Source organism: Microtus oregoni, unplaced genomic scaffold (genome assembly GCF_018167655.1).
Source record: "Microtus oregoni isolate MIOR12 unplaced genomic scaffold, Mior012 000028F_ref0000031, whole genome shotgun sequence".
Taxonomy (NCBI): domain Eukaryota; kingdom Metazoa; phylum Chordata; class Mammalia; order Rodentia; family Cricetidae; genus Microtus; species Microtus oregoni.
The window spans coordinates 13,381,658-13,409,522 of record NW_024543087.1 but is presented as its reverse complement, the minus strand read 5'-3'; the positions used below and the strand labels follow the sequence as shown (position 1 = coordinate 13,409,522).

Here is a 27,865-nt window from a genome sequence, read left to right as displayed (position 1 = left end):
CGGTGTTTAAAAGAATACAGTTTCCGTGTAATTATTTCGGGGCATAAGCTAGAGCTAGCCATGTGGGCAGCCGGGTGCCAGGGACGCAGCCCGGCCGCTCCTACTACAACAGGCTTCTTCAGTAGGGTGAGCCCCAAACCCGAGGCAGAAACAACTGAATTCTAGAATCCTTGCACCATGGAGACACTCTGTCTCGTTCTAAGGAACGGTAAGAGCTGGGCTTCTCCTTGCCATGGCGTGTGGATCAGTGGATCCTCAGGGTCTTCTCCCACATCCTCTTTCTTCTGTCAGATTTGAGAATTTGCCCTATATGGAAGGTAAGGCCTGGATGGAGGGAAGGAGCGACGGAGGGATCTGACAGCCTGGTGTCTACATCAGCTGTCTTCACGGCTGCAGGGCCTCTGCCTGTCAGAACTGTGAAGGGTACATCCTCAGTCGACTGTTGGGATGGCCATGGGCTGTGACCTTTTGGGACAGATATGACCCGTTCAGTATGGAGCCAGCTTGTTTGCTGGATGACCACGACAGATAAAGGACCAAAAAATGGGAAACAAACTGACATCCGTGGAGGGATGAGCTTGTCTGGGAGTCTCAGGACTTGTGACAGTGACTGCTGTCTGAGTGTCCCCTGGTGAGACAGTCTACAGGGGTCTCTGTTTCACACAGGAAGCCTGGGTCCAGCTTTAACAGTTTGTGAGTGTTAGAATCAGAACTCAAAAACAGTTCTCAATAGATGCTTTGGGACTGAGAATATTCGGGTGGCAGAGGATGTCCAGGCTTTTCCTGAGAAAGGTCGTTTTTGTGATGGGAGCCCTACCTCAAGTCGCCTGCTGACTGTACGTTGATAACTGGAAACGGGGACTATATCCCCCAACTTGGGTCCTGCCTTCTTTCATCACTGTGTGACACCCTTTTTCCTGGACTAGTGCATTGTTAAGTGAGTGACTGAATGAGGAAGTGGGCAGTCTTCTGGCCTGAACTTCACTGTACTCCTGTCAAATATTAGTGATGTTCTGGGAGTGGTTAGGGTATGAGCAGCCTTAGACACAGCATGGGTGCTAACTACTGTGCCTCTGGTGAGGAGGCGGGAGTCGGCTATGATCTTATAGGAGTGGAGTCCTCAAAGTCATTATAACTGGTGGCCATCTATGAACATGGAAAAGAGTAGCAGGATTCTGTTTGTAAGTGATGGTGCCTAGCATCTAGAACTTCAGAGAGGGTACCAAGGTCTGCAGTGGACTCTGTCTGCATCCCTGAGTGTCTGCTACATACGGAAGGGCATCATTGTGCCTGGGGCAAGGCTGATCTGCAGCACACTGCACCTATTAATAAGCCATCACAGCTAGAGAGGTGACTGAGGGGTTAAGAGGGTGTGCTGTTCTTCCAGAGGACTCAAGTTTGATTCCCAGCGCCCCCATCTGCAGCAGCTCACGACTGCCTGCAACTTTAGCCCCCAAGGATTCATAAACACATATCCATACACAGACATGCACACAGAGATAAAAATAATGATGAAATGTGGAAACAACCCTCAGGCTCCCTCCTTGGTGCTGGGACCTGGTGTTGGCATCTTCAGGCTGAATCCCACGAGTCCTTACAAGGTTAAGAGGAAGGGTAGGATCAGTGCTGTCCAAGGCACAAGATCTGGAAAGAGCTGTTCTTTGAGACCCAAGAATCTTACAGAGGGTGGGGACCCTGGAGAGAGGGTCAACCTTGCCCCCAGAGTTGTCACTGTGGGCATGGCGGAACTCTTTTGGGGAGTCTTGGCTCTCTCTGTGGTTGCAGCTTTATGGGGAATGAAAGGGCACACTTCTTAAGCCCTCTCCTGTCTACCAATGTTGACCAGTCTTGACTGGGACAGACAGGGATAGAAGTGAAAAGGCCTTAGTAACTGTTCTGTCGCTGTGATGAAACACCATGACCAAGGCAACTTATCAAAGGGAGCATGTAATTGGGGGCTTGCTTAGTTTCCGAGGGTTAGTCTGTTATCAGCATGGTGGGAAGCATGGCCACAGATAGGCATGGTGCTGGAGCAGTAGCTGAGAGCTCACATCTGACCCTTGACTTGCAGGCAGAGACTGGGCCTGGTGTGGGCTTCTGAACCCTCAAAGCTCGCCCCCAGTGACACACTTCCTTCAACAGGCCACACCTCCTAATCCTTCTCGAAAAGTACCAACTTTGAAAAGCATTTAAGTTTATGAACCTACGGGGGGCAGGGGACATTCTCCTTAAAACCTCTACAGTAGCTGTAAAGAAGAAACAACAGCAGCAACAAAAGATGACCATGAACTCACCATGGTGTATTAGAAAGTCCAGAAATGCGGCTCTCTGGGCCAGGGGCAGGGATAAGGGAAACAGGAGACAGGCATGGGGAAGGGATGGAGGAGATAAGCTGAGCAAAGAGGAAGGAAGACTCTGTGGAGACTTGGGGGTACTGCAGTGCTTGAGGATCCCTGCAGCTGAGGATCCCTGCAGAGGGCGGGTAACTGAGAGAGGATCCTTTAGAGGGAGGGCGGGTAGCTGAGAGAGGATCCTGTGGAGGGCCGGTGGCTGAGAGGAAGACCATTCCACCCACGGGAATCTAAGCAAGAGAACAAGCCATCTACAGTGGACAGTAGTGGGAGCCAGGGACACATGGTGTGAATTAACTCAAACATCACACGTGGTCTGTGCATTAGCTTTGTGTTATAAGAAAATACTCGAGAGCCAGGTATGATGACACACACCTTTAATCCCAGCACTTGGCTGTAGTTGGACAATAAAACATCACTGTCCATGTATTTTTAGAGACAACCAACAGGAATCTTGAACACTAGGCCCCTTCCTTGCCCTTAGCTAACTATCTCACCCCTCTAGGTTCTCTCTTCCTCCCCAAGCTATATGGGCAAACTATGGGCAGGGATGAGGCATAGGGTGATGGCTCACAGCATTGGTCAGACGAGTTTTCTGACCTCCATTATTGGGGGCTTTCTCTATAATGGGGACCACCTAGTGCCTCTGGGTTTGTGGTTGTCTGTTTTTGAGGCAGTAGCTTCAGGCCCTGACTTGTGCAGATGGCAGGGGCTGCTTGGGTCACGGCTGAGAGACGCCTTGACAGTCTGCCTTGGCCTGCAGGGCGAGGGTGACCCTTTGCAATCTTCTCTCCACTTCTTTCTTCAGGGCCCTGGTTCTGGTCCTGTGGTCAGACCAACATATCCTGCAAGGTGGTAAACGGGAAGCTGGTGGAGTTGGGCAGGTGGCCATGGCAAGTAAGCATTCTGTTCCTGGGGCTGTACGTCTGCAGCGGCTCCCTCATTCACCACAACTGGGTCCTTACAGCTGCACACTGCCTGCAAAGGTCAGCATCTGGGGTCTTTGCTTTCAGGCCTGGGGCTCTGGAACTAGAGGACATGAGCCTGAGTATCCTCGGACTCAGACCCCTATCTCTCTAGCCATTCGTGGCCTTACTGCTGGTGAGCTGCTTCTTCTCTGGGCCTGCAGATCCAAGGACCCGGCTAACTACACCGTGAAGGTGGGCGTCCAGAACCTCCCGGACAACAGCTCGGAGCTCCTGCTCACTAACATTGTGATTCACGAAAAGTTCAACAATCACATGTCTTACGACATCGCCATCCTGAAGCTCAAGTACTCTGTCCCCTGGTCCCCCCTCGTCCAGCCAGTCTGCCTCCCCACCATCAATTTCAGGCCAACCATAGGCACCATGTGTTGGGCCGTCGGGTGGGGAAAAGAAAAGACTAAAGGTGAGTACAATAGAGCAGGGGTCTTGAGACACCTGACCCTGCAGGACACTGTCCAGGGGTCACCCACTCCCTTCTTCCTCTACTCTGTGCCGTCATTTCTGAGCACATTCATATGCCCAAAGAGATACACAGTGCTCGAGCAGAGAAACAAGAGGCCTGGGAGAACCTTGCTTTCCAAAGTTAAAATCATTTAATTTTTTGTTTGTTTACTTATTTATGTGTATGTGTGTGAGAGCCCAAGTGCCATAGTGCGTACCTGAAGGTCATACATGAAGGTCAGAGGTCAGCCTTTATCTATCCTGTGGGTTTTGGGGAATCAAGCCAAGGTCATCAGGCTTGATGTACTTGCTAAGTCATCTCATCAACCCCCAAAGTTACGTTAGGTCTTACACCAAGTCCTCAGCCTCCAGCATAGTAGGAAATTAAATCTTTGGCGATTCATAGGGATCTGTGTCTGCAGGTACGCTGAGGGCTTTGACCGCGATATGTTCTGATACATTACACTGAGGTGGCCTTTCTAGTCAATGTGCACCCCTAATGCTCAGAGAGGCAGCCCTGTCAGTGCTGTCTGGAGTCCCGCCAACCTTTCAGAAGGCAGCAGCTGCTACATCTAGGCTCTAGAGTCTTGCCCCCTTTCCCAGGAGCAGTGTGCCAAGGCTTATTCCCACAGAATAAGAAGGAACTTATTCTTGAGTGGTTGGGAAATATCTCCTTGTTCTCACTCATACCTGGCTTTCATTCCACACCCCTGGGAGACTTTCACTTAGTTTTTGTTTTGTTTTATGTTTTTGTTTTTGTTGTTGTTGTTGTTTGTTTTTGTTTGTTTGTTTGAGGAAGGATTTTTTTTACATAGCCCTGGCTGTCCTGGAACTCACTCTATAGACCAGGCTGGCCTCAAACTCAGAGATCCACCAGCCTCTGCCTTCCAAGTGCTGGGATTTAAGATGTATGCCACCCTCAGTTCTTGGCTTAATTTTCTTAACGAGTGGGGACATTTTTGAAAGCCAGGCAACGAACTGTAGCTTTTATGAACAAACACCTCCGGACATGACCCTGCCTCTCACATGCACAGATGTGATTGACCCTGAGTTGGAACTAGGTTCCGGAGTTGAGGTCATGCCCAGATCTTTCTCTCTGCAGGGGCCCCGAACACCCCCTACCATGTCCAGGGTTTGGCTGCCAGGATCGTGAACAACGAAATCTGCAATCACCGGTACCAGTTTCTCCTGCAGAAGAACCAAAAGAAGTTCATTGAAAACGACATGCTGTGTACAAGTTCGGAATGGGGCCTGGACACTTGTCAGGTGTGGAATAATGTACAGATGGAGTGGGGGGCAGGCAGTATGGGGTCATGTTTGCCCTTACATGTGACCATCAGAGGCCCAGTACAAAAGTCTGAGTTTCCATTTTCCGGTATGGAAAAAAAAAAAGATGTATTAGTTAGCTAGCTATGACTGTGATACAGCACCATGATGGGGCAACTTACAGAAAAAGCAGTTTATTTGGGGTTTGTGGTTCTAGGGGGATTGTAGTCCATCTCTATCCCTGCAGGGAGCATGGCAGTAGGCAGGCAGGCCGGTCTCTGAAGCCGCAGCTGAGGGTTCCCATCCAGAATCACAAAGAGGAGCAGAACACACACTGAGGATGGTGGGAGGCTTTTGAAGCCTAAGTGCCCACCCCTGTAACACACTTCCTCCAAGGCCACACCTCTTAATCCTTGCAAAGGGAGTGTTCAAATGTGAGCCTTTGGGGGTCATTCTCATTCAAAACAGCACAGGGGTGAGTTGGCTTTTGTCCCTGCTATAGACAGTTCTTTGTGTTTATTTTTTTATTTTTGTTCTTTAGAGAGGATCCCACTAAGTGGCCCTAGCTGGCCTGGAACTCACCATTTAGACCAGACTCACTTTAAGCTTACAGAGATCTACCTGCCTTTGCATGCTGGAGTGGAGGGATTAAAGCCACCACGCCCAATTCTATAAGCCATCTTAATGCTCCTGAATATCAGCCACATGCCTGAAGATCTGGGTCAGGCACTGGCAGACAGTTTTGCAGATATGCTAGCATTCTGTAAGCTTCAGCCAGTTGCTTCTTCTAGTCAATATTGTTTATGAAATGCATACTTTATTTTTTATTTAAAATATTTTATTTGTATTATGTATATAGGTGTTTCACCTGCATATATGTCTGTGTACTGTATGCATACCTGGTGTTTGTAAAGGCCAGAAAAGGCACTGGATCCCGGGAAGTGCTGTTGTAGATGACTGTGGGCCTCTAGATGGGCACTGGGAACTGAACCTGGGTCCTCTGAAATAGTGACAAATGCTCTTAACCGCTGAGCAATCTCCCCACCCCCCCAGATTCATATCTTCTTGAGAACATGTTTTAATTTTCTTCTTGAAGTCCCGATTCTGCCGAATTTAAAAGACAGAACTCCTCTGAGAGACCACAGGGTTCTTTTTGTGAAACACTTTGTTTACAAGAAGAAAGATAAGTATCTCTTGACCCAAAGGTTTATAAGCCTAAAATTATGTAAGTTAAAAAGTAGTTGTGATGCCTGACAGGACGTCTGTGAAAAGAAATGAATGCATTACAACTGCATCAAAGGACACTGAGAAGTTTACCCACAAGTCTAAGCGAAGTGACAATGTAGGCTCTGCCTTTAAAACCTGCTTTTGTACCTGAAAACATTATCTAGATTTCTCGACATTCTAGAAAAACAGCTAGTTGGGTTTAATTTTCTTACTTCCAACAAACATTGCTGGGTTCTAGGTTGCAGACAGGTCCAGGAAAGGTTCTGATCTCGGGGAACAAGCAATTGTCACATAGAATAAACCATGAACCTTTTTAACCCCAGTGAGGCCAGGCTTCAGTTTAAGAAGTTTCAAGAATGGCTCAATGGGTAAGAACACTGGTGCTAACAGAGAACCTGGTTTGCTCACAGCACCCACATGGTGGCTGACAACCGTCCATAACTCCAGTTCTAGGGAGTCTGGCACCCACTTCTGATCTCCAAGGGCACCAAGAACACATACAGTGTACAGACAAACATGCAAGCAAAATAGACATATACATAAAATAAAATAACTCTCTTTCTCTCTCTTTGGGGGGGGGGGGGCGGGGGTGGTTGAGACCGGCTTTCTCTGTGCAACAATCCTAACTGTCCTGGAATTAGTTCTTGTAGACCAGGCTGGCCTCAAACTTACGGAGATCCACCTGCCTCTGCCTTCAAGTGCTAGGATTTAAGGCATGCGCCACCACTGCCTGGCAAAGCTCTCCTTTTTTTTTTTTTTTAAAGTGTTTAGAATAAGTCACTCTCTTTGTTAAATTCTAGCATGAGAACTACATATACTTCACTGGGAAATAATGTGTTCATGTTTGGAATCAGAAATTACCTCCTCCTTGAAGGTTGGGTTGGCGTTTCTAGGAGGACAGACATGTTTTCTGTTGCGGGATTGTTCTTAGACAATGTTTTAAATTGTTTCACACATAGTTATTGGATTAGTCAATTTCCTATCACTTTGCAATCTTAACATTTTAATTACATTTATTCATTTATTTGTGTGTGGTGGGAGCGTGGATGCTATGGTGCACAAAGAGCAGCTGTGAGAGTTGGTTCCCTCCCCGGAGATTGAACTCAGGTCCTCAGGCTTGGCTGTGAGTGCTTTCACCCCACTGATCCTCTGTCCCTTTTTAAATTAAACTAAATCAATTGCATTTTCTTAGAAGTATTTCACCTCAACCACATTTAAATCCACAAAATAGAAGTCGTAAAGAGTCTTAAGGTTCTGGGTGAAAACATTTTCTAGGTATAGATTCTTTTCTCTATTCTTACTCAAACCTCAGGGCTATTGTGTGTATCATCCCCCCACCAGCTTCATTTCCCAGTTTAATGAATTCTTTGCTTTCTAATACATCAATTGTCCTTACTATCCTTTTCAAGTGTTTTGAGCCTAACATTCATGGACAAATAATTGTCAATGTTAATGAACAATTTATTTTCCTTCTTCTGTTTGATGCTAAAACTTCTTGCAGTCCCTAAGTAAAATTTGCAACATTTAGGCCACATCTTATGGGTTTTGCAATATGTGGCATTCTGTGCTTCTATGTCTTATTATAGATTTAAATTTTGTTTCCATTGTAACATATTTTAAGGTTAACTTTTGTTTTTCCATTGAAATATATATTTACATTATACTTATTATATAAGTATATATACTTATTTGAATATATATACCAAAAATATTTTGATATGAAAAGGAAGTATCCACATATAATAGATGTCTGTCTTCTAGTGTCTCTCTGCACATGCTCTTTTTTCCTCTAGACCTCTGGCAAGGACTCCTGTACTATAATATAAAATCGCTAAGGCTTGATTTTCTCCTTTGTTTTTCCTGTTATGGGCATCTGTCTGATCCCTTCTGTTTAATGCATGTCCTTAAAGATGTTTGTGTCTTTGGAGAATATTTAGTGTTCTTATACAGTTTAATCTATAGAAACAAAATTGTCCTACATAACCAGAGCATCCTATATTCTTCTCGGGACATGGTGGTTTATATCTGTTGGAGAAGGGATCCATGTGGCCCAGACTAGCCTTGAACTCTATGCATTTGAGGATGACATTGAACTTCTCCTCTTCATGATTCTGAGGGCTGGGATTATAAGAACACTACCATGTTCATGTGATGATGGAGATCAGACCCAGGTCCTTGTGCATTCTCCCAGTTGAGCTATGTTCCTATCCCCAAATGTCCCGTTTTAATTTCTAATCTATTTTCAACAGTATTTTGTGTCCTTTACTTCCCGAATGGTCTCTATTTAGATGTCATTAGTGTGAACATATTCCTCTTCAGGATTGCGGGATTATGAAGATTCTTTTTGAAAAAGATTTCATTTTTATTTTCAGTTATGTGTGTGTGTTGTCTGTGTGTGGGTTTGTCCATATGACTGTTGGTTCCCATGGAGGCCAGAGGTGTCGATCCCTGGGAGCTAGAGTTACAGGCAGCCCCCAATATGGGTTCTGGGAAAACTTGGATCCTCTGGAAGAGCAGTACATTCTTATAACCTAGGAGTCATCTCTCCAGCCTATTAAAACCTCTTTTAAAAATGTGTTTTATTTCAAGACTTAAATATATGGCTCTGTATGTCTTTACTTAGCTTTATCTTTTTTTGCTTTTTATGTTTAGAGTTTTGCTCTGGAGTTTGTGCTGTGATTCAGCTTCATTCTCCTCTGTTCCTAGAGCCAGTTTCTTCACCTGCAGTAGCAAGTACCAAGTCCCCTCACATGCATTCATCAGGCTACGGGCTCCCAGCTGTCCCCTTGGCTGCCTTTCCTATACGGCAGTGCATATCCTGTTTCTATCATGGTAAGCCTTGGAATCTATTTGTCTGCTTGGTCAAGTCTGCCCCCACATTGATGCTTCCAATTTTCTCTCCTTTCTCCGAAAAGTCCATATAGCTCCTCTGGATGATGGCAAGGAAGGCTCTAAGTTGTACTTTGGTCTCGTGAATCTGTGAACAAGGCTGTGAACTTGAAACTTGCTTTTACAGGACTTGATACAGGCTTTGAACCAAAAGCTAACCCCTGGGCTCTCCTGACTTTCTGGATTCCCACTTCCCATTCAAGTTTGGGGCTTCAAGAAGTCTTTACTTTCCTGTACTCTTATGCATGAAATTTAAATGCAGGGTTGTTTTGTTTTGTTTTTTAAATAGGGCAATGGCGCAGAGATTAAAGTACTTGCTGCATAACTGTGAGGACCAGGGTTCAAATCCTGGAACCTGTAAATGCTGAGTTGGTGTGGCAGCCTGCATATAATTCCAGCCTCAGATAGCGTGGGCATGGGATCTCTAGAGCGAGCTAACTCATAAGACTGGCAATACGGGGTGGGAGGAGCACTGGGTTTGACTGAGAGACTGCTGAAATGAAATGAGGAAACGGTGGCAGATGCTTCCAGGCTCAGGCTTGGGCTTCCACATGAACGCTTGTACCCATGTGCACACGCACATTTCACACATGCAAACATGTACAGCATACATGCACACATGCATGAAAATGAAAAAAAAAGTTTGAAAATGCTTTTTTAAAAAAGCCAAAACCACATTCCTAGTTTTTTCCAGCAAGAAGATCCTGTTAGGTATCTTGTTTTTCATATGTGAACTGACTTTGTATATTGTTTAAGGTCGTTCCTCTGTGAGCAACAGAATTTTTAAATGGTTTTTTGAGACAGGGTTTCTCTGTGTAGCCCTGGCTGTCCTGGAACTCACTCTGTAGACCAGGCTGGCCTCGAACTCACAGAGCTCCATCTGCCTCTGCCTCCCGAGTGCTGGGATTAAAGGCGTGCGCCACACCTGGCCAGCAACAGCATTTCTGTGCACTAGTGGAGGCCTCCGCTCTTGTCCTTAGGCAGAACTTTTTCTTCCTGGTTCATAAAGTTTCAAATGTCACTGAGGAATATAGATAGGCCTTTTTTTTTCTTATGTTGGAGATAGATTCCAAGGTCCCATGCATCCTAAGTGAATGTTCTATCACTGGGAGGCAATGTAATTCCATAAAAAGATGTTTTAAGTCGTAAGAAACCTGATGTCACCTTTTGATGTACAACACTGTAAGTGTTCTTTTTCCGCATTCACATGTCTTTGCACACAAGCAGGGGGACTGGTTAGTGTTTTTAAGATTGCCACCTATAAGCAAGACTGTAGGAAAGATGAACAATTGTACCTTGGAGGCCCAGAGGATCTTCAGGAGGGCTTACCAGTCAGAGAGCTAGTAGAACAATGAAGAGGCCACTGTGGTTGCAAGCTTGGACCTTAGCACAGAGTTTAACAGGTTCATAGGCAGGTCTCATTCTTGGGGACAACAAAGGCCTAAGCTAGCAAATATTGCTGCTACCTCAAGCCTCCCTCCCTCTCCCGCTGCAGGACACATCTGGCAGCTCCCTGGTTTGCCAGATGAACAATACCTGGATCCAGATGGGGGTGGTGAGCTGGAGCTTTGGCTGTGGTCGTCGCCAATTCCCGAGCGTCTACACCAGCACCTCCCACTTCGCCCAATGGATCAAGAGACATATCGGCGACATGAGGTTTGCCAGTATGGCTGTTCCTTCCTTCCTGAGCCCATTCATTCTCACTGGCTACATTCTGCTGGTTTCCTTGGGCTCCCTGTGGCTCTTGTGAGCCGTGTTTCTGCAACAGTCATTCCCAGAGGGTACCTTTCCCTCCTCTCTACTCGGCCCTCAGAAGTGGACACTAGATTCTGAACAGGACTTCGGGACAGTGGGACTTTGGGGGAAGGGTCCTAGACCCACTGTGGGTTTGTTCCCCAGTTGTTCAATGAAGATGCTCTTGAACCTTTTGAGCCATCTGAAGCTACCACATTCCTGACTTTGGCCATGCCCTTTAGAACGCTCTCCTCATAAAACCTGACTGTTTCTCAAGCTGAGTGTTCTCTGATAGCCTTTCTTCGTGTCTGTCATAGGCGGGTTGTATGATCATGGGAGCTTTTCCCCTTGTTTCCCCTCTTTTTTAAAAAGAAAAACAACAACAACAGCAAAAAACTTTCATGTGTATGTATGTGCACATGAGTGTAGGTGCCTGTGGAGGTGAGAGTGTCAAATTTCCCCTTGATGACACAAGTTGGTTGGAGTTACAAGTGGTTGTGGGCCTCCCCATATGCCTATAGGGACTCAAAGAAGTCTTTTACAAGAGCAGTGCACGTTCTTAACTGTAGTTTTTTGTTATTTTGGTTTGTTTGTTTTTGGGTTTTGAAACAGGGTTTCTCTGTGTAACAGCCCTGGCTGTCCTGGAACTCACTCTGTAGACCAGGCTGGCCTCAAACTCAGAGATCTGCCTGCCTCTGCCTCCCGAGTGCTGGGATTAAAAGCATGCACCAACACCGCCTGGAAACTGTAGACGGTGGTGAAGATAACATGGAAGCATAGGAACTAGCTGAGGTGAAGCAAAGTCACCCAGAGAAAAGGGCTCACAAGTTTGAGGCAAGACACCAGCCCGGAGTCACGCTCTGCTTGCGCGCCATTCGGCAGGAGCGCTCCAACGAATGGCGCCCAGGGGGCGCCACACAGGCTGCGCACCGCAGCGCCCGATGGGGGGCGCCATTGCGGAGGAACCTAGCGGTGCAATGGAGCCCTGGTGCTGGGCTGGGGTCCGTGGGCAGGGTCCTCAGGGTCCCCATGGGCCCGGGGCCTCTCGCACCCGCACCCGTGCCCGTGCCCTTCTTCTGCTGTTGCTGCTGCTGCTGCTGCTCCTGCCTCGGCGCCCCGCAGGTGAGCCCCCTCCGCTGCCGGCGCCCTCCCCAGCGCGCGCACACCCCGGGCCACCTCTGACCCGCTATGACCTGCCGCAGGCTGCTTGGCCACAGGTGCATCATCCCCCGGGGCGCTGTCCACCTCAGTCCCCAGCGGCCCTGGAGTCTCCTGTGGGCCCGGAGCCACCTGTCCCTCAGGCGGGCTTCGCCTTCCCCGGCAAGTCGACGCTTCAGCGACCACTGTTCTAACGACACAGCCGACACAGCCGACGACACAGCCGGCTGCGGAGACACAGTCGGCCACCACAGGGATGGCCAGGATCGTTCAGGGGACCAAACCCAGCAACCTCCTCTGTGAGTTCGGCTTTGGGATCTCGGAGGTTGAAGGGTCAAGGGATCAAGGGCCCAGAGGAGAGTAGAAGGAAGGAAAAGTCCTGTGCAAATGTTTACTGAGCACAGAAGGTTGGGCCAGGCCTGGTCCTGCCTTCGGGGCCCTGTGCTTCCATCATGGTGAGGTAAGTAGGGGACAAGGAAAGTTAAAGTAGGTGAGAAGACGGGTGTGAGGTGGTGTTGTTGAGGTGCCCAGAGTAAGCCATAGCCAGTTGCCTCTCTGGCAGCCGCAGGCCTTCCTTGGACCTGGTCTCCCGGTCTCGGTTCCCAGCCCAGAGCCTACAACACAACTCCAAGAAGGCCGAGTGAGACTTCTTGTGGGGTCTGCAAGGCCCACCTGGCATTTTAATTCCCTTGCCGTGATAAAGCAGCTTGAAGGGGCAGGCAGGAACTTTATTTTGCTTATACTTCCAGGTCATAGTTCTTCACTGAGGAAAACCGGGGCCAGAACCTGAAGCAGAAACCATGAAGGAAGGCTGTTTGCTGGCTCTCTCTCGCATAGAATCATGCTTAGCTAGATTTCTTATGTAGCCCAGGAGCCCCTGCCTGGGGATGGTACCGTTCCTCACACACACACACACACACACACACACACACACACACACACACACGGCTGTACTGTATCATCAGTTAGTAATTGACAGCCCCACACTGAACTGCTCACAGGCCTATCTGATTTAGACAGCTCCTGAGTGCAGGCTTTTCCTTCCGGTGGCTCCATGCCGTGTCAACCTGACCACTAACCCTAACCAGTGCTCCAGCATGCTTTCACAAAAGCAGGGAGCTGCAGCTAAGCCCCGTGGAGAAAATGGTTACTAACCTGGGATTCAATTCAAAAAGTCTAGCTAGGGACATCAAGGTCCGGAGCATGGTGCGTGCTGACAGCCTGTTGGCTGAGCATCGTTTGAAGATGCTCTGATGGGCTGGGGAGATAACTCAGTGGCTCAGAGCTCTTACTCCGTGAGCACACGTGAGAACCTACGTAAACAGCTGGGTGGGTATGGTCCCCTGCTCCTGCATCCCCGGGAGAGTGCTGGGACCCCAGTCCCTGCCTGAGGAGGCTGCCAAGGTAGCTTCGGGTTCAGCGAGAGAATAACATAGAGAGTGATGAGGACACTCGGACTCCTCCTCTGGCCTCCACATGCTCACACGAGTGTGTGTCTCCACCCATCCACACAAGCATGTAGACAACGTACAACACAGGAATACCATCTACCAGGCCCTGATTTACATTCCCAGCACTCCAAGTGAATAAATAAATATGTAAACAAATATATAAATATGCTGGCTGTAGCACATTTACTTGGTTTCACAATCCACCAATTTGTTTTTATTTTTATTTATTTTTATTTCCTTTGTTTTATTTTTTAGGCATGTAGTGTTTTGCCTGCATGTATGTTTGTGCACTGTTTGTGTGCCTGATGCCTCTGGAGGCCAGAAGAGAACACCAGAACACACACACACACACACACACACACACACACACACACACACACCGGAGCTACAGATGGTTGTGGGCCACATGTGCATGCTGGGAACCCAATTTCTATCTTCTGTGCTTTTTTTTTTTCTTTCAGATTTTTAGAAACAGGCTCTCTGTAGCTTTGGCTATCTTGGAACTCACTCTGTAGACCAGGCTGGCCTCGAACTCACAGAGATCCCCCGCCTCCCGAGTGCTGGGATTCAAGGCGTGCGCCACCATCACCGCTGCCGCAGCCAGTGCCCTTAACAGCTGAGCCATCTCTCTAAACCCCAGCTTCAATTTCAAAATTCTTCCCGAAGTGCCCTCAGCAGTTGACACCCCCATCGTCAGGAGGTGCCTCCTCACGGCTTAGAATCCACACCAGCATTTGGTGTTCAGACACTTAGCTTTTGTTAGATGGGCGTGTGATATAGCTTAGGGCTGAATCCTCCCTAGTCCCAAAGAGAACAAGCTTCTGGGACTTGTGCCAATTTGCTCTCCCTTTTGGGATGTCCCTGCTCCCTCATACAGTCTGTCTTACTGTTGGGTCATCTATCTTTATCTCCATGAATCCCAAGAGGGGACTCCCAGAGAAGGGGCAGGGTCCACACTGGCTCAAGGAGGGGGACCAATCTGCAGCCCGAGCTGTAGGAACAAGGAGATAGGTATCTGGATAGTGTCGAGGCTTCTCTAAAGCTGGAGATGTCCCTGGGTGGATGCTATGGTTCCATAGTGACAGGCAGAGAAGGTTGGGTAGCTTCAGGTGAGTGGCTGGAGAAGCTGGAGGGCAGGGAGGACGGGAACAGAGCCATAAGACGTGGCCAAGTGAACTTATGGCTTCATCAAGCTCTTTTCTTCCTCCCAGTCTGTGGCTCCTCCCATGAGCCAGACCCGACCCTCAGGGACCCAGAAGCCATGACTCGGCGGTGGCCATGGATGGTCAGTGTGCAGGCTAACGGCACCCACGTCTGTGCCGGCACCCTTATTGCTTCCCAGTGGGTGCTGACCGTGGCCCACTGCTTGACGCAGTGAGTTGGGGCCCAGGTGGGTGGGTGGAAAGGCCTCTGAAATGCTGGAGACCCAGGCGCTCTTCCAGGTGACCCATCAAATAGCAGTTGGGTCCTGTGTGGAGCCCACAGCGCCAGCCCTGGTCTCATCCTCACTCTGAGCAAGGGAAGGTTGAGCCTCACAGATGCCTTCCTGGGACTTGGCTTTTGGCATGTACCCACCCTTTGCCCCTTTACCTACCCTTCAGTCCTGTGCGGTCATCCACAGGTAAGGAGGGCCTTTCATTCCACCCTCTTTGCTCCCAGTCCCTCCCACTTGCCTCCTTTCAATCAATGGTTTCTGGTTTTTCTTGAGAGAGGCCCTGACTTAGAACCTCTCAGAGTGGTTAGGGACAAGAAGACAGACATAAATTGTGTGGAGATAAAAGGGTGGGTTTGCCCATGTTCCGGGGCCTGGGAACTCCCAAGAGTAGTGTCTGATGTTTACCTTGGGACTGACCAGTGAAGACAGGTTCCGGGTTGACGTAAGGATCAACACAGTGACTTCAAGAGGTATCCCAGGGAAGGTAGCTTGAGATCAAGGCCATGGTCATCATACAGGGAAAACCCCCAGAGTTCAACTAGTGGAAATGGAGTCCACATCCCAGGTGTACCACTTCCTAAGTGTGCATCCCTGAGCATGCTGCGGCACTACTTTGAATCTCCATTTGCCTCCTGCACAAAATGAAGAGAACCGCACAATGTGTGCAGGCCTCTGCCTGAGCAATAGGCTCAGGGGGCCATGAAACCCAGGGTGGCCTGCCTGGATTGGCTTGGAGGACCACAGTGGTGTAGAGGGCAGGACTGGGGACTGAGGCAGGAGCCTAGAGCTGATGGAAGGCACACCCCCTCTGTTCCCACCCCCTCCCTGTTCCCATAGGCAGGACGTTAAGTATACGGTGAGGGTGGGGAGCCCATGGATTAACCAGACGTCCAAAACCAGCACCGATGTGCCAGTACATCAGATCATCGTAAACAGCGACTACCAAGCCAAACGGTACTGGTCCTGGGTGGGCCGGACCAATGACATCAGCCTCCTCAAACTACAGTGGGGGCTCAAGTACAGCAAATATGTGTGGCCCATCTGCCTGCCTGGCCTGGAATATGTAGTAGCGGACAATTCTCTCTGCACTGTGACAGGCTGGGGATCTCCCAAGGTTAATGGTGAGTCATAGCCCCACCCCCAGCCCAGGGTGCATGGTGGGAGGAAGGACTTGGGTGTGGCTGGGGTGCCCCATGGATGGACATCTCTGGAGTACCTTCTTTAAGGAGTTCCCTGAGCCAGGAACCTTTTGTTGGTTTCTCATCTCTGAAGTCTCCTCCCCCTTTGAGGGGCTTGTCAGTGAACTTATCATAGCCATTATTGCCCTTGAAGTCTCAGGATAGAGCCAGGATATGTAAACAGAACTTTCTTGAAAGCAAGGAGGTCTTGGCACCCCCACACAACCCTAGGGCACTGGCAAACAGAGTACATGAGAATGGGTTTTCGATGCTGCAAAAAGGCTTCTCAGAACAGATGCAGCTGTGTCAAGGGATCATTTTCCTGGTGGGTTCTAGGAATGTCTGCACCCTTCATGGAGCCACCAATGCATAAGAGAGATGCCCATCTCTGTATGCTTGAGGATCCAAATTTGCCCTCTAGACAGTCTGTTCTGTGACCTCTCTGGGAATGAGCAGAAGTCTCCTGTCCCCCAGAAGCTCAGACACATTTTGGGTGGGATGGAAGATGGTGCTGAGGGCTGGGGGTGTGGTGGGGTATCCACAGAGAGGGTCTGGGAAAGCTTAGTGAGGAGGTGGCTCTAGGGCCTGGTTTGAAAAGAAAGGCTTTGGTCCTGAGAGTGCTGGCAGGCCCTGGGAAGAGGACCCGCAGAGCCCATTGGTGTGGACGGTCTGTTCCAGCACCTCTGTATGGGGGCATCCTTGGGACCTACTGGCCGGAGGGGAAAATACCCCTAACGTGGAGACATCTCTATGGCCACTGTGCAAAAGAGACAGAGCTGGTGGCTGTGGGCCACAGCCAGTGACTAAACCTGAATGGGGACCTGTCCCACAGGCAGGTGGCCCCAGTTCCAATCCCTTCAGGAGAAGGAAGTCTCCATCTTGAACAGCCGGAAGTGTGAGCGGTTCTACCACAAGTTCTCCAGAATCTCCTCTCTGATTCGGATCATCACTTCTCAGATGATCTGTGCCTCGGACAACGACAGGGAGAAGTTCTGCTACGTGAGGACCTCTGCCCCTGTTCATCTATCCCGAGGGCCAGGGTTGAGGGCTGCGGGAGGCAGAGCTGAAGGCTGTGGAGAGAGGAGGGAAGGAGGATGGGAGACAAGCAGGGGTGGAGAGGGAGTGGGGAGGCTGGAGAGGGCACGTGAGGGCAGGGGTGTTTGGCTGGAAAGGGGTGAACTGGATCGGATGGAAATGAGAGGCGTGGAGCTGAAGCTGAGGAGTGTCCTTTGGGAAGAAAATAACGGGTCAGGAACACTCATCGCTTATGTTCAGACTGGGAGGATCTGGAAAGAGTCTGGTGGGAGATACCCTGGGCTGGCTCATCGAGTTATGCCCCTCTCAGGCGTAGCTTCCCCTCCCTGACTCTTTTAACTTCCTCCCTCCTTACAGGAGCTAACTGGCGAGCCCTTGGTCTGCTCTTCTGATGGCACATGGTACCTGGTGGGGATGATGAGCTGGGGCCCAGGTTGCAAGAAGAACGAGGCCCCACCCATCTTTCTGCAGGTCTCCTCCTACCAGTCCTGGATCTGGAACCACCTTAGCGGGAAGGCCCTGGCCCTTCCAGCTTCCAGAACCTTGCTCCTGGCTTTTCTTCTGCTCCTCAGCCTTCTTGGCACTCTGTGACACTGCCAGGTCTCCTTCCCTTCCTGCTGAGCGCTGCTGTGGGTGTGGCAATCGGCAAGGACTAGCAGAAATTAAACACTTTTTTCCCCCATGTCTCCTCTTTCTGAACCCGCTCTAGTGGGAAGCAGGCATACACCGAAGTGTGGGTGAGGGACTCTGGCTGCTTATACTGAAAAGTGTAGGCCTCTAAAGATTTGGGGTGACTCCTGCAGAAAGTAGAGGGGTGTGTGAAGGGGCAGCAGGACGACTGGGTTGTACTACCCAGGCTAAAGCTGGGGCTGCTGGCACCTCCTTCCCAAGTCCCTAAATGGAGAATGACAGATTCCATTTGTTCTTTTGAAGACAGGGTTTCTCTGTGGAACCTTTGCTGTCCTGGAACTCGCTATATAGACCAGGCTGGCCTCAAACTCAGAGATGCGCCTGCCTCTGCCTCCCCAGTGCTGGGATTAAAGGTGTGCACCACCCACCCTGCTTTCTCCCTGGTCTCAACTGCCTTCTGGCCAGAGGCAGAAACTCGTCAGAATATCTTCCTGAAGTTCCACACACTACTTTGACCCTCTAGCCCTGCTTGCAGCCTGGGGATGCAGGTACAAAATGGACCTGGTAGAACCTACACAGTTCTCCCAGACTGCACCAGCTGATGCTCTGAGTGACCTTGAGTGACCTCTGCCCCCTGGACGTCCATGCCTGGCCACACAAAGGGGTTCTGGTCTGTCTGGGGAGAGGGACCCCAGCCAACACTATGAATGAGAAGCCCATACAGTGGAGCCTGAAGGTAGAGATCAGCCAACTGTACGTGACTAGTCAGGGTACTTCTCTACTTCCATGATAGAGCCTTCTGTGACCCCTCTGCCCCTCAATACTACTTTCTCACATCATCCTGGCAGGCTTTTCCTTGTAGGATGCTGATGTGGGACCGTGTCAGGAATGGAATGATTCCCCTGAGTGCCGCACCAGGCTCAAGACATTAGAGACCCATTGAGAGCAGGAGGGAGAGTGGAGGGGAGCTCCGGTGAGCCTCCCCAGTTTCCCTCCCCAACCCGAGTTCACCTGCTGGGGTGGAGTGGCTGCAACTGCTCCCCAGCCTCTGGGCCTTTAAAAAAAAGATTTATTTTTATTTTATTTGCATTGGTGTTTTTCCTGCATGTATGTGTGAGGGTGTTAGATCTCCTGGAACTGGAGTTACTGACAGTTGTGAGCCACCATGTGGGTGTTGGGAATTGAACCCAGATCCTCTAGAAAAGCAGTCAGTGCTCTTAACTCCTTAGCCATCTCTCCAGCTTCCCCATCCCCCCTCTTTTGGTCTGAATCTGGGTCAGGGAGAGAACTTGAGGCTTGTCGGAGGCACCTATTATTATGAATTACTGTGTTACCTTCTACAGGAATCCTCCAGGGCTTGGCAAAGCACATGTCGGGTGGAGTTCATTTCAGGTGGAAGTGTTGTATTCTGAGGCTGAGCAGGCACCCAGTTTGATTGAGAGATCTCTTCGGGACACCTTTCTAGCAGGGCTTCCCCCCTGGTCTTCCCACAGTCCCTGTCCCCAGCTCTGGTCAGAGCTCCTCATTTTGACGTTGAAAGACTCTTGTCCAGAGTCAGCCCCTCAATGCTGTTCGAATAGTCTTTTTGGCAGACACTTCCTTTAGTAGACATGGCAGAAGAGGAGTAGCACATGGCTGTGCTCAGCAGGTGGATGGGGAGACCCAGGCTTGCTCGCTCAGTCCCTGGCCTCAGCCCTCTTCAGTTTTCAGACCCCACCCCTGAACCAGAAGCCCGTAGGCTCTGGGCCTCATGCCAGCCCCTCTGCGGCCCCAGCTCCACACACTGTCACTCTGTTTTCAGAACTTGGCATTTGCCAGGTCAGGAACTCTCCTGATAATGGGGCCACTTTGGCAGCCAGAATCAGATTCCTGCCAAGTTTGGGGCGATTTCCTTGCTATCAGGGCTGCTATCTAGCTGTGTCAGAGAATCTCATGTCACAGATGCCTCCATCAGCCCTCCCTCCGTACTTATGGGGTTCACACAGAACTTGTTCAATCCTGCATCTGAAACCACCAACCAGACTCCTCCATAGGTACCTCTGCCCCTGGCAAAAAGGGTGGGACAGAAGCCTGTCTGGATGCGGGGGGGGGGGGGTAGTTTGAGGCCACTCTATCTCTGCAGAGGACAGTGACCCAAGAGAAGTGGCCAGGCTAATGATGTGAATGGAGCAGAGTCCAGGATGGACACTCGTGAAGTCTTAATCCCTACGTCTTTTGGGCTATGAGGTCATGGCCATGGCCTTGGTTTCTCAGACAAGAGCCTGTGGTCCATGTCTGAACATGGAGTCCTGGTGCCTGGATCCTGGTCTGAACTTGGACTTCAAGGCCTGCCAGGCCTAACTGCCACCTCCAGGAGACTCTGCTCATTTCTCTCCTTTCTTCTTCTTCGCCTCATTCTTCTCCTCTTCCTCTACCTTGATAGCCACTGTGTCCACACTGTCCTTCTTCTTCTTCTTCTTATCCTCTGTGGGTAGGGGGCAAAGCCACCGTGGTGAGATGGGAGGAAGCCCCGAAGCTTGCCTCACCCGCTCTTCCCACCCCTCCCTCTCAGGTATTTTTTATCTGAGGTGCGTGTGTCTGCATGCCTGTTTGTGTCAGTGAGTGTGCACGTGTGGGCATGTACATAGAGAGCAGAGGTTGATGTTGAGTGTCTTCCTCTACTTTCTACCTTATTATCTATTTATTTGAGAAGTCTGGAGCTCACCGATTTGGCAAGACTTGCCAGCCGGTGAGCGTAAGGAAACCTCTGTCACCCTTTCCCCAGCACTGAGATTTACAGGTGCATGATCATGCCTGGTTTCGTTTTGTTTTGTTTTGTTGTGGATGTTGGAGACGCAAAATTAGGTCCTTGTGCTTGTATGGCAAAGATCTTACTGACAGAGCGGCTGCCCCAGCCCCTGCACCCCTCCCGCAGCCTCCCCAGCAACCCCCCCCCAAATTTTTCTGCAACAAAATGGGCTCCTTATTTTAGTTGCCTAGCTCTGACTAGTTTCTGCATTTTGGTCTCTTGGGGTTGTGCCCAGTCCCTTCTCTGAACCAGCTGCAGGGACAGACAGGGTGATTTAGGACAGTGGGGCTGAGGAATTGGCCGGCTGCAGGACTCATGGCTGGCTACCGTGGGTCTGGAATCTACTTACCTCCAGGGATTTCTGTGAGTTCGTTGAGTGGAGGCACGGTCTCCAGCTTGTCTGTGTACATCTTGGCGGCCTTCCGCTGTAGATACCGGGCCTCAATCTCCTTCCGTGTCCGTGGCACACGGCAGTTGAAGACACAGCACAGCGTTATGACTGCATGGATGTCAGAGCAGGTTTGGCTAGGGAAGGGTCTCAGCCAGCTTGTGTGGTACCCGACTATTAGGCCTGACTCTGTTTGCTTAGGCGTGTCTCTCATAAGAGACTCCTGCAAAAGCCTGAGGTGACCTCCCGCGTGAAACTGACTTTCTGCGGTTGCGTATGGCCCATGCATGCTCAGTGTAATACTTCACTGTCAACTTCTTAGTAACTTGGACATGAAGCCTGGTATTTTCAACTGTACTAGCCCCACAAATTCTATAGCCACTCTCGGTCTGATAGTCTTTCTGGTCACACTGGTACTGGAGGAAGGTAAAGTGAAGGCCTTAGGTCTGGCTCAACCTACCCAGAGTCACCCTGTGCTTCTGACTTAGGACGAGGCCTTTCTGGGTGCTCCTAAAATGCTCTGGATTTCCTTCTCCAGCCTCCTTACTGCAGAGGCAGAGGTACCTCAAGCACATAAGCATGTGGCTACATCCTCCCCAGCCTCCCCAGCATCCTCATCCTCCCCAGCATCCCCATCCTCCCCAGCCTCCCCATCTTCCCCAGCATCGCCTTCCTCCTCAGCATCCCCATCCTCCCCATTCTCCCCAGCATCCTCATCCTCCCCAGCCTCCCCATCCTCCCCAGCCTCCCCTTCCTCCCCAGCATCCTCATCCTCCCCAGCCTCCCCATCCTCCCCAGCATCCCCTTCCTCCCCAGCATCCTCATCCTCCCCAGCATCCCCATCCTCCCCAGCATCCTCATCCTCCCCAGCCTCCCCATCCTCCCCAGCATCCTCATCATCCCCAGCCTCCCCATCCTCCCCAGCCTCCCCAGCATCCCCTTCCTCCCCAGCATCCCCAGCCTCCCCAGCATCCCCTTCCTCCCCAGCATCCTGGAGGACAAGCCTGGGCCTGGCTGATGAGAAGGCCCAGAACTCTGTCCTGGATATTTACTTCTGAGAATGTGATCCTAGGAGTGTTTTTCTGGTTAAGGGCAGCTGTGCCCACATCAGCTGGGACAGAGCATAGAGCTGGCCTGTCTAGTGATGCGCTGGGCAGGGCTGCCAGGACCTGGCTGGCTGGGCCGAGTTTATTTTTCTAAGGCTCCCACAATCTGACCACTGTGGCCCCGGCCCCTGGGGAGGAGGTGGGGCTGGTTCCTATTATAAATAATATGGCCAGACAGAGCTTCCTGGCAGGCTCCTGAGGTGCAGAAGGGCCCAGGCATGACAAGCCAGGTCTATTTTGAGGAAATGGATCATAGCTAGGTAGTCTGGGATCATCTTGTTTAACAAAGTATCTCTTGAGCCAAATATTTTGGTTCCACGTGTCTCACCCAGACTTTCAAGATGAGAGAAGCAATGGAATGGAATGGATGGATGGATGGATGGATGGACTGGCAGAGAGACGAATGGGAGGGATGGGTCAAAAGCCTCCACGGCTGGGAACAGATTGGGTTCCTGAACGGCATTCAGGAATGCACTGAGAGTGGGTCGGGGCTGCCTGCACTAGGGCCCCAGCATATGGTTCTTGGGGTTAGACCTGAGGTGACAATGGACTTTTATTACTCAAAGTGCTGTGCTTTGGTCTTTCCCAGACCCCTGTGTGGGTGCCTTGGACTTCCTTGGGTCATCTTTCCCTTGTCACCCCACTGACACCCTCAGGACCCCACCTGTTCAGGCTCCATGTGGTCAGAGCCGGGTCCTCACAGCTCAGGACTTCAGATGCTGAACAGGCAAAGTAGGGATCACAGGCTGACATATGCCTGCCCCTCCAAGCCTGCTCTCCCTGCCTGACCTGATTATTTTTTCTTCAAATAAAATGAAAAGCAAGGAATTTGGGGCTAAGTTCTGAAAGATCTGGGGGTGCAGGATACCCCCCTAGGGCACTTTCTTCAGCCCCAGTCCCTCTCCCTGAGGGATTTTATGTGTATGTGGGGAGGGGGGTACTCCACTGATGGCTGCCTAGGTCCCAGCAGAGAAGCTGTTTTCCCAGCATCATTCCCAGCAGCTATGGAAGGTAGCCACTGCTGACCTGCTGTCCAGGGATCGTCTGTTCCTGCCTGTTCCTATTCTAGATGAAGTTAGGGGCGGGGAAGTTCTGTGTGACTGATGTCCATGGGCCTCTTCAATCTGACTGCAATTTTCTGGTGTGGCTCCAGGTCCCTCCACCATTCACCCAGAGTGGAGCCTGGGGGTGACCTCAGGTTCCCAGCTGTTACCCTCAGGGATTTCCCAGAGCTATTCCCTTCACTGTTCTTGGCTTCCTAGGGTCAGTTCCTCCCAACCCTGTCTTTTGATAACAAGGCTGGTCTCCCTCAGGATGCAGAGGCTCTGCCACACCTTTCTCTCGGATCTTTACTGAGTTGCCTGACTCTTTCTAGGCCTTAGCTGGAACACAGTCCCCCAGATTTGGCAGGAGGGGGTATTCTCTCTGGAAAACACTTTGGGTGCCAGAAGAAGCATGTGCAAATCAGATGTCATGTTTTGAGAGCCCCTCACAACCGGACGGCTTCTCTGTGGCCACCCAGCACTCTGAGGAACCTCATGGGAAAGCTGCCGCTAGATCTCAAATGTCACGTTAGCCTCCATGTTGGGTGCATTTTGGTGATATCCCACAGGTATCTGAGACCTGGCATAGAGGCCAGCTTCCTCCTAGCCTCTGCCTATACCACCCTTCCAGAGTCCTTCCCAGGCAGCCTCCCTCTGGTCCACAGCTCAGAAGACCCGTCCTCCGGGGGCCTTTGTAGGCAGAGTGGGTCTCCCCCCAACCCTCTGTCTTACACTTGCCTCGTGCCCAGTATTCTCCCCCACCTGGCCTGCCTTTCATGTAACTTTCTGTCCCCCCTCCTCAATTCTCATGGAGAAAGGGGCGGATGGATGCATGCCAAGGCCCCCGCAGCTACATCTTTGCATCCCTAAGAACCCAGACTGGAGGAGAGGAATGGACCCCCTGCTTTGGAAGGAAGCAGGTATGAATCATTTCTGGAAAATGGCACTGGAGGAGGTAGGATGCAGGGCCTGGCAGCCACATCTGCTGGGCGTCTGGGGAGCCTCTGGTGGAGGTTGGCCTTGCTGGGGCCCCTGGGTGTGGGCTCTCTGAATTGGCCCAACTGCAAGAAAAGCATCAGGAGGCCAGCCATAAGGGAAAGATGACATGTCCTGGATTCGGAGGAGTCCCCTATAATTAACATAATTGCCATGTGGCTGCTTCCCCGGGTCCAGCAGAAATCTTTGGGTCACCACTGGTCCGTCAGCCCTCCGCAGGGACTTTGTGTGACTGAAGAGGTGCCAGAGACCATGGTGAGCCTCCTGTGAGTGCCTGGCCTACTTGAACTGCCCGGAACTGCTGTTCTGAACTCAAGGGGTACTGTAGGGGTCAGGGGTGCTAGAGGGGCTGTGATCCTCCTGTGGTGGGGTGGAGAGACCAGGACGTGGCTACTCACTGATGGACAGCACGAAGAGCGAAAAGATGCCCACCACGTGCCACAGACGCATGTCCCAGAACACCACGGTCTCCTTGGTCAGTGGAGGCGGCTTGGGCTTGGGCGGGGCCGTGCTGGGCTGTGGGTCAAGAGAGAAAGCAGTGAGCCAGGCACAGGCCAGCAGGCAGGGACGGGGTCAGCAAGGACTCAGCCCACACATTTTCGAATCCCCAAAATGGTTCAGACATTCACAACCAACACCCTAGACCTCAGAAAGTTCCAGATTTAGACTAAAAGCAGTGATCAGAGTCCCAGACCGTGGCACCAGGCACTTGGCCTAGAAGAGGGGTTGGAGCTTTGTGAAGCAAGAATCCAAGGAGCAAATGTGGACAGCCCGGCCCAGCCAACTCAGACGGGGTCTCAGGACCAAGGCCAAGAGACAGGGCAAGGCCTGTTTCATGGGACAGGTAGATTGGCTTTGTTCTCACCTCCCAGTAGAACTCTACTGCTGGGCTACATGGTAAGAGGCTCCTCCTACAGGTGTTCACACACTGAAAAGCCAGAACCACCAGCAGGCTAGACCAGAGGGGCTAGGCATAGAAAAATAGTAATGTAGCGCCACCAAGTGGCTGAAAATGTAAGTGTGGCTAAGGAGGACAACACACTGCTTTGAGGATCTGCGGGCTCCTTGCTTAGGGACACTATCATGTCTGTGTATTCTAGAAGATATAGTGACCCCCCCAGGTCTAAGGGGACTTGCCCCAGGGTATTAAAAGATAGCATCTTGCCGTGAGTTTCTACAAAATGGTCTTCTCTGGGGGAATGAGTGGACACATCTCTGATCTGAGTGTTTTGGAGAGGTGGCCTCGCCCTGAGTGTGTTCGTTTTTATAGATGCTGTACTGGGTGTTGAAGCCAGGGTTTTGTGTGTGCTAGGCCAACACTCTGCCAACTTAGTTTCATTCTCAGCCTGTCCTGGGTGTTTCAAGGGTACATGACTTTGTCCTGAGTGTCTATAGGATATAGCTATGCCTTGTGGAATATGAGAGGCTAATTTTGACCAAAGATATGTTCCTGTCTCTGTCTGCAAGTTTGGCTAAGGGTCAGGGAAAGAGGTGGGACCAGGCGTTTGTGTAATACACCGTCTCCAAAATGATCTGTAAGGACAGGCTTTAAGAGTTCCTTGTGGCTCTCTGAGAAAGAGAAGCCACCTGTTACTCAACCTGCTTGCATTTCCCACACCCCCACTGTGGTTCGTAAACATGCGTAGACACTTGCCAGGAGCCAGGTGCTTTCTCAACTGCCACCCATACGGCAGGTGGAACTCAGAGGGGATCACTGACCTGTGCTAGGCACCCCAGAATCTCTGAGCCATTCACCAGTACACAATTCCCAGTTCTTTGCTCCTCACTAAGAGGGACGAGGATGGGGACTCCTTCCTTTATTCTGGACCTCAGTTTCTCTCCATGTAATTAGAGTGGTAATGTCAACTGCCTCTGAGAACTCTCCTATCCGGTGGCAAAATTGGCAATAACACCCCACTAAATCTGTAACACCCCTTGGTGGATTGGGGGACCCTTGTGCAGGCAGGCAAGTATGTGGATACATGACATGTGCTGGATTGGACACAAATGGGCAGAGGACATATGTGTAGTTGGAGCAGTGTGTTTATGCTTAAGTTTATGACTGCATCATCGGAGCGGGGGGCTTGGCAGTTACCATCCCCTATCTCCCAGGCCTGGTGTGTTGACTGGCTGTCTAACTGGGAAACCCTGACCAGGCTCTTGGGTGGAGGTAATGGGCAACAGCCAGGCATCTTATGGTGGGCCCTGATAAAGGTAGAAATTCTGAAACTTGGCCCTGCCTCCTTCAGAGGCACAGCCTGGTGGAGAGAGGACGCCGCAGGGCTGGACTGAGAAGTGACGTGGTTCCCAGCCCTGCCGGCATCGCTCCTGTTTCCTGAGATGTAGGCAGATGGACTCCAAATGAGATTTCCTCTGCTGAGCTGGAAGAAGATGAGCTCCTGGGAGTGGAGGGGGCGGGGGGGACTCCTTGCCTCAGAACCGACTTGCCTGTTGTCCCAGCCTTTGCTCTGAGGACAGCTCAGTTTCTGCACAGGGGCCTCAGGGCAGTTGGTGAGAGGCCTTGGTGTGCTCCATGGGGCTCAAGCCAGAGTGGCTTCCCTTACAGGGGCCTGAAGCTGACACCTGACTCTAATGGCCCCTGGTCAGTTGCAGAAGGAACACGCTACACAGGGGTACAGGTCTCTATACCATGAGATGTCACCCTCGGCCTCTTCAGTTCAAAGCTATGTCCCCTTAGACCCTCTGAGTGTGACTGGTACTGTGTCCCCATCCCTCCCTGTCCCTTAGCAACTGCCTCTCAGGCCTCCATGCTGTCCTATCACCCAGGCTCCACCCTCAGCTTCTCTTTGGCCCTGGCTCTTGGGCCTTTTGCCTCCAGCTGCTGACTTCTAAGCCTGTTCTGCTACCTTCTACTGAAGAGGTTGCAGGTGGCCCCTGCCCGGCTCCTGGCCAGCTTGCTCCACCCCTCCTCTTCACCTCCTCTCTGGGCTGTCTCCTCCCAGCTCTCCCACTCTGCGACCCCTCCTCATTCATCCTCTTCCTTCCAAACAGGAACTGTTCACGGATGTGTCTGCTCAGAAACCGTCTCCAGCTCCTGTAATCACTAGGACCTATTTGCATCTTCCAGTCCCTGGGTCCCGTAGGGGCCCTGAAAAATTTGTGTAGAGGAAGAGTAGTTCCCCCAGCATACCCTAAATCCAGGGTTCAAATATCCCCTATTAGACTAGGAGTCAAGAAAAACTAAGGGCTCAAAGTCCTTCTCCCCATCCCCTAGGAAAACAAAGACCATATGGCAAGGCTGTTTCCCTCCACACAGGGAGGGAGACACTACTTGTGTCCCTGATGTCAGAGACTGGGCTCTGCCAACAGACCAGGGACTCTAAGCGTGAAGGGCAAGGGATGGTGTCACCCACCCCACCAGGCAAGATGAGGGGATAGAGCCAGCTCCCCGCACCCTCAGCCCCCTGCCTGGACTGTGCCAGCATCCGGCGCCCTCCGTGATGCGGTACCTCACCTCCACCAGCTGCGTAGCAACCCCAGCCAGGCAAGCCCCCAGGGCGGCGCCGCCCAGAGCCCAGAGCCGCCCCGCGCCTCTCTGCCGCCCGGCCATGTTCTCCCGCCGCGCGCGCTCCTGTGCAGGTCCTGGGAGCAGAGGGGCTGATGCACAGGGCTGCCAGGTGACTGCCCCTGGCCACCGGCAGGCGCTGGCGGTAGTGGTGGCGGCGGCAGGGAGTTCTGGCCGAGGGCGGTTGAGCCCGCATCATTTATTCATCATGAGTGTCAGGTTCCTGGGACGCCACCT

General features: G+C 51.1%; 3 protein-coding genes across 4 annotated transcripts; 2 read left to right on the top strand and 1 right to left on the bottom strand.

The window, feature by feature from the left end:
- The first annotated feature begins 232 nt into the window (after positions 1–232).
- LOC121464145 (serine protease 46) lies at positions 233–10,910 on the top strand. The gene is made up of 5 exons (XM_041676750.1): positions 233–317; positions 3,160–3,337; positions 3,481–3,740; positions 4,881–5,044; positions 10,656–10,910. Exons 1-5 carry the CDS (start codon positions 233–235, stop codon positions 10,908–10,910), a joined length of 942 nt encoding a protein of 313 aa, XP_041532684.1.
- Positions 10,911–11,871: 961 nt separating this feature from the next.
- On the top strand, positions 11,872–17,742 carry LOC121464441 (probable threonine protease PRSS50). The gene is given in 6 exon segments (XM_041677438.1): positions 11,872–12,082; positions 12,085–12,351; positions 14,715–14,877; positions 15,776–16,059; positions 16,949–17,115; positions 17,509–17,742. Coding segments are annotated over 6 exon segments (1,326 nt in total).
- Positions 17,056–27,865, bottom strand: Tmie (transmembrane inner ear). Of its 2 annotated transcripts, XR_005976518.1 has the most exons (5): positions 27,578–27,865; positions 24,501–24,618; positions 20,919–21,068; positions 19,116–20,245; positions 17,056–17,186 (listed from the first exon to the last, which is right to left on the bottom strand). XR_005976518.1 is itself a non-coding variant. In XM_041677439.1 (4 exons), exons 1-4 carry the CDS (start codon positions 27,671–27,673, stop codon positions 20,145–20,147), a joined length of 465 nt encoding a protein of 154 aa, XP_041533373.1. In that variant the 5' UTR covers positions 27,674–27,865; the 3' UTR covers positions 18,957–20,144. The 2 variants fall into 2 exon arrangements, 1 of the variants encoding a protein (XP_041533373.1); XM_041677439.1 differs by lacking the exon at positions 17,056–17,186 and having other exon boundaries at positions 18,957–20,245.

Bases quoted from the DNA above. Each gene is read 5' to 3' on its own strand.
- LOC121464145 (XM_041676750.1), top strand. From the start codon at position 233: ATGGCGTGTGGATCAGTGGATCCTCAGGGTCTTCTCCCACATCCTCTT. The intron at 3,338-3,480 runs GTCAGCATCTGG...CTGGGCCTGCAG, and splicing joins GCTGCACACTGCCTGCAAAG to ATCCAAGGACCCGGCTAACT. The intron at 5,045-10,655 runs GTGTGGAATAAT...CTCCCGCTGCAG, and splicing joins GGGGCCTGGACACTTGTCAG to GACACATCTGGCAGCTCCCT.
- Tmie (XM_041677439.1), bottom strand. From the start codon at position 27,673: ATGGCCGGGCGGCAGAGAGGCGCGGGGCGGCTCTGGGCTCTGGGCGGC. The intron at 21,069-24,500 runs GTGAGTAGCCAC...ACATCCATGCAG, and splicing joins GCTCTTCGTGCTGTCCATCA to TCATAACGCTGTGCTGTGTC. The intron at 20,246-20,918 runs GTAAGTAGATTC...CCCTACCCACAG, and splicing joins ACTCACAGAAATCCCTGGAG to AGGATAAGAAGAAGAAGAAG.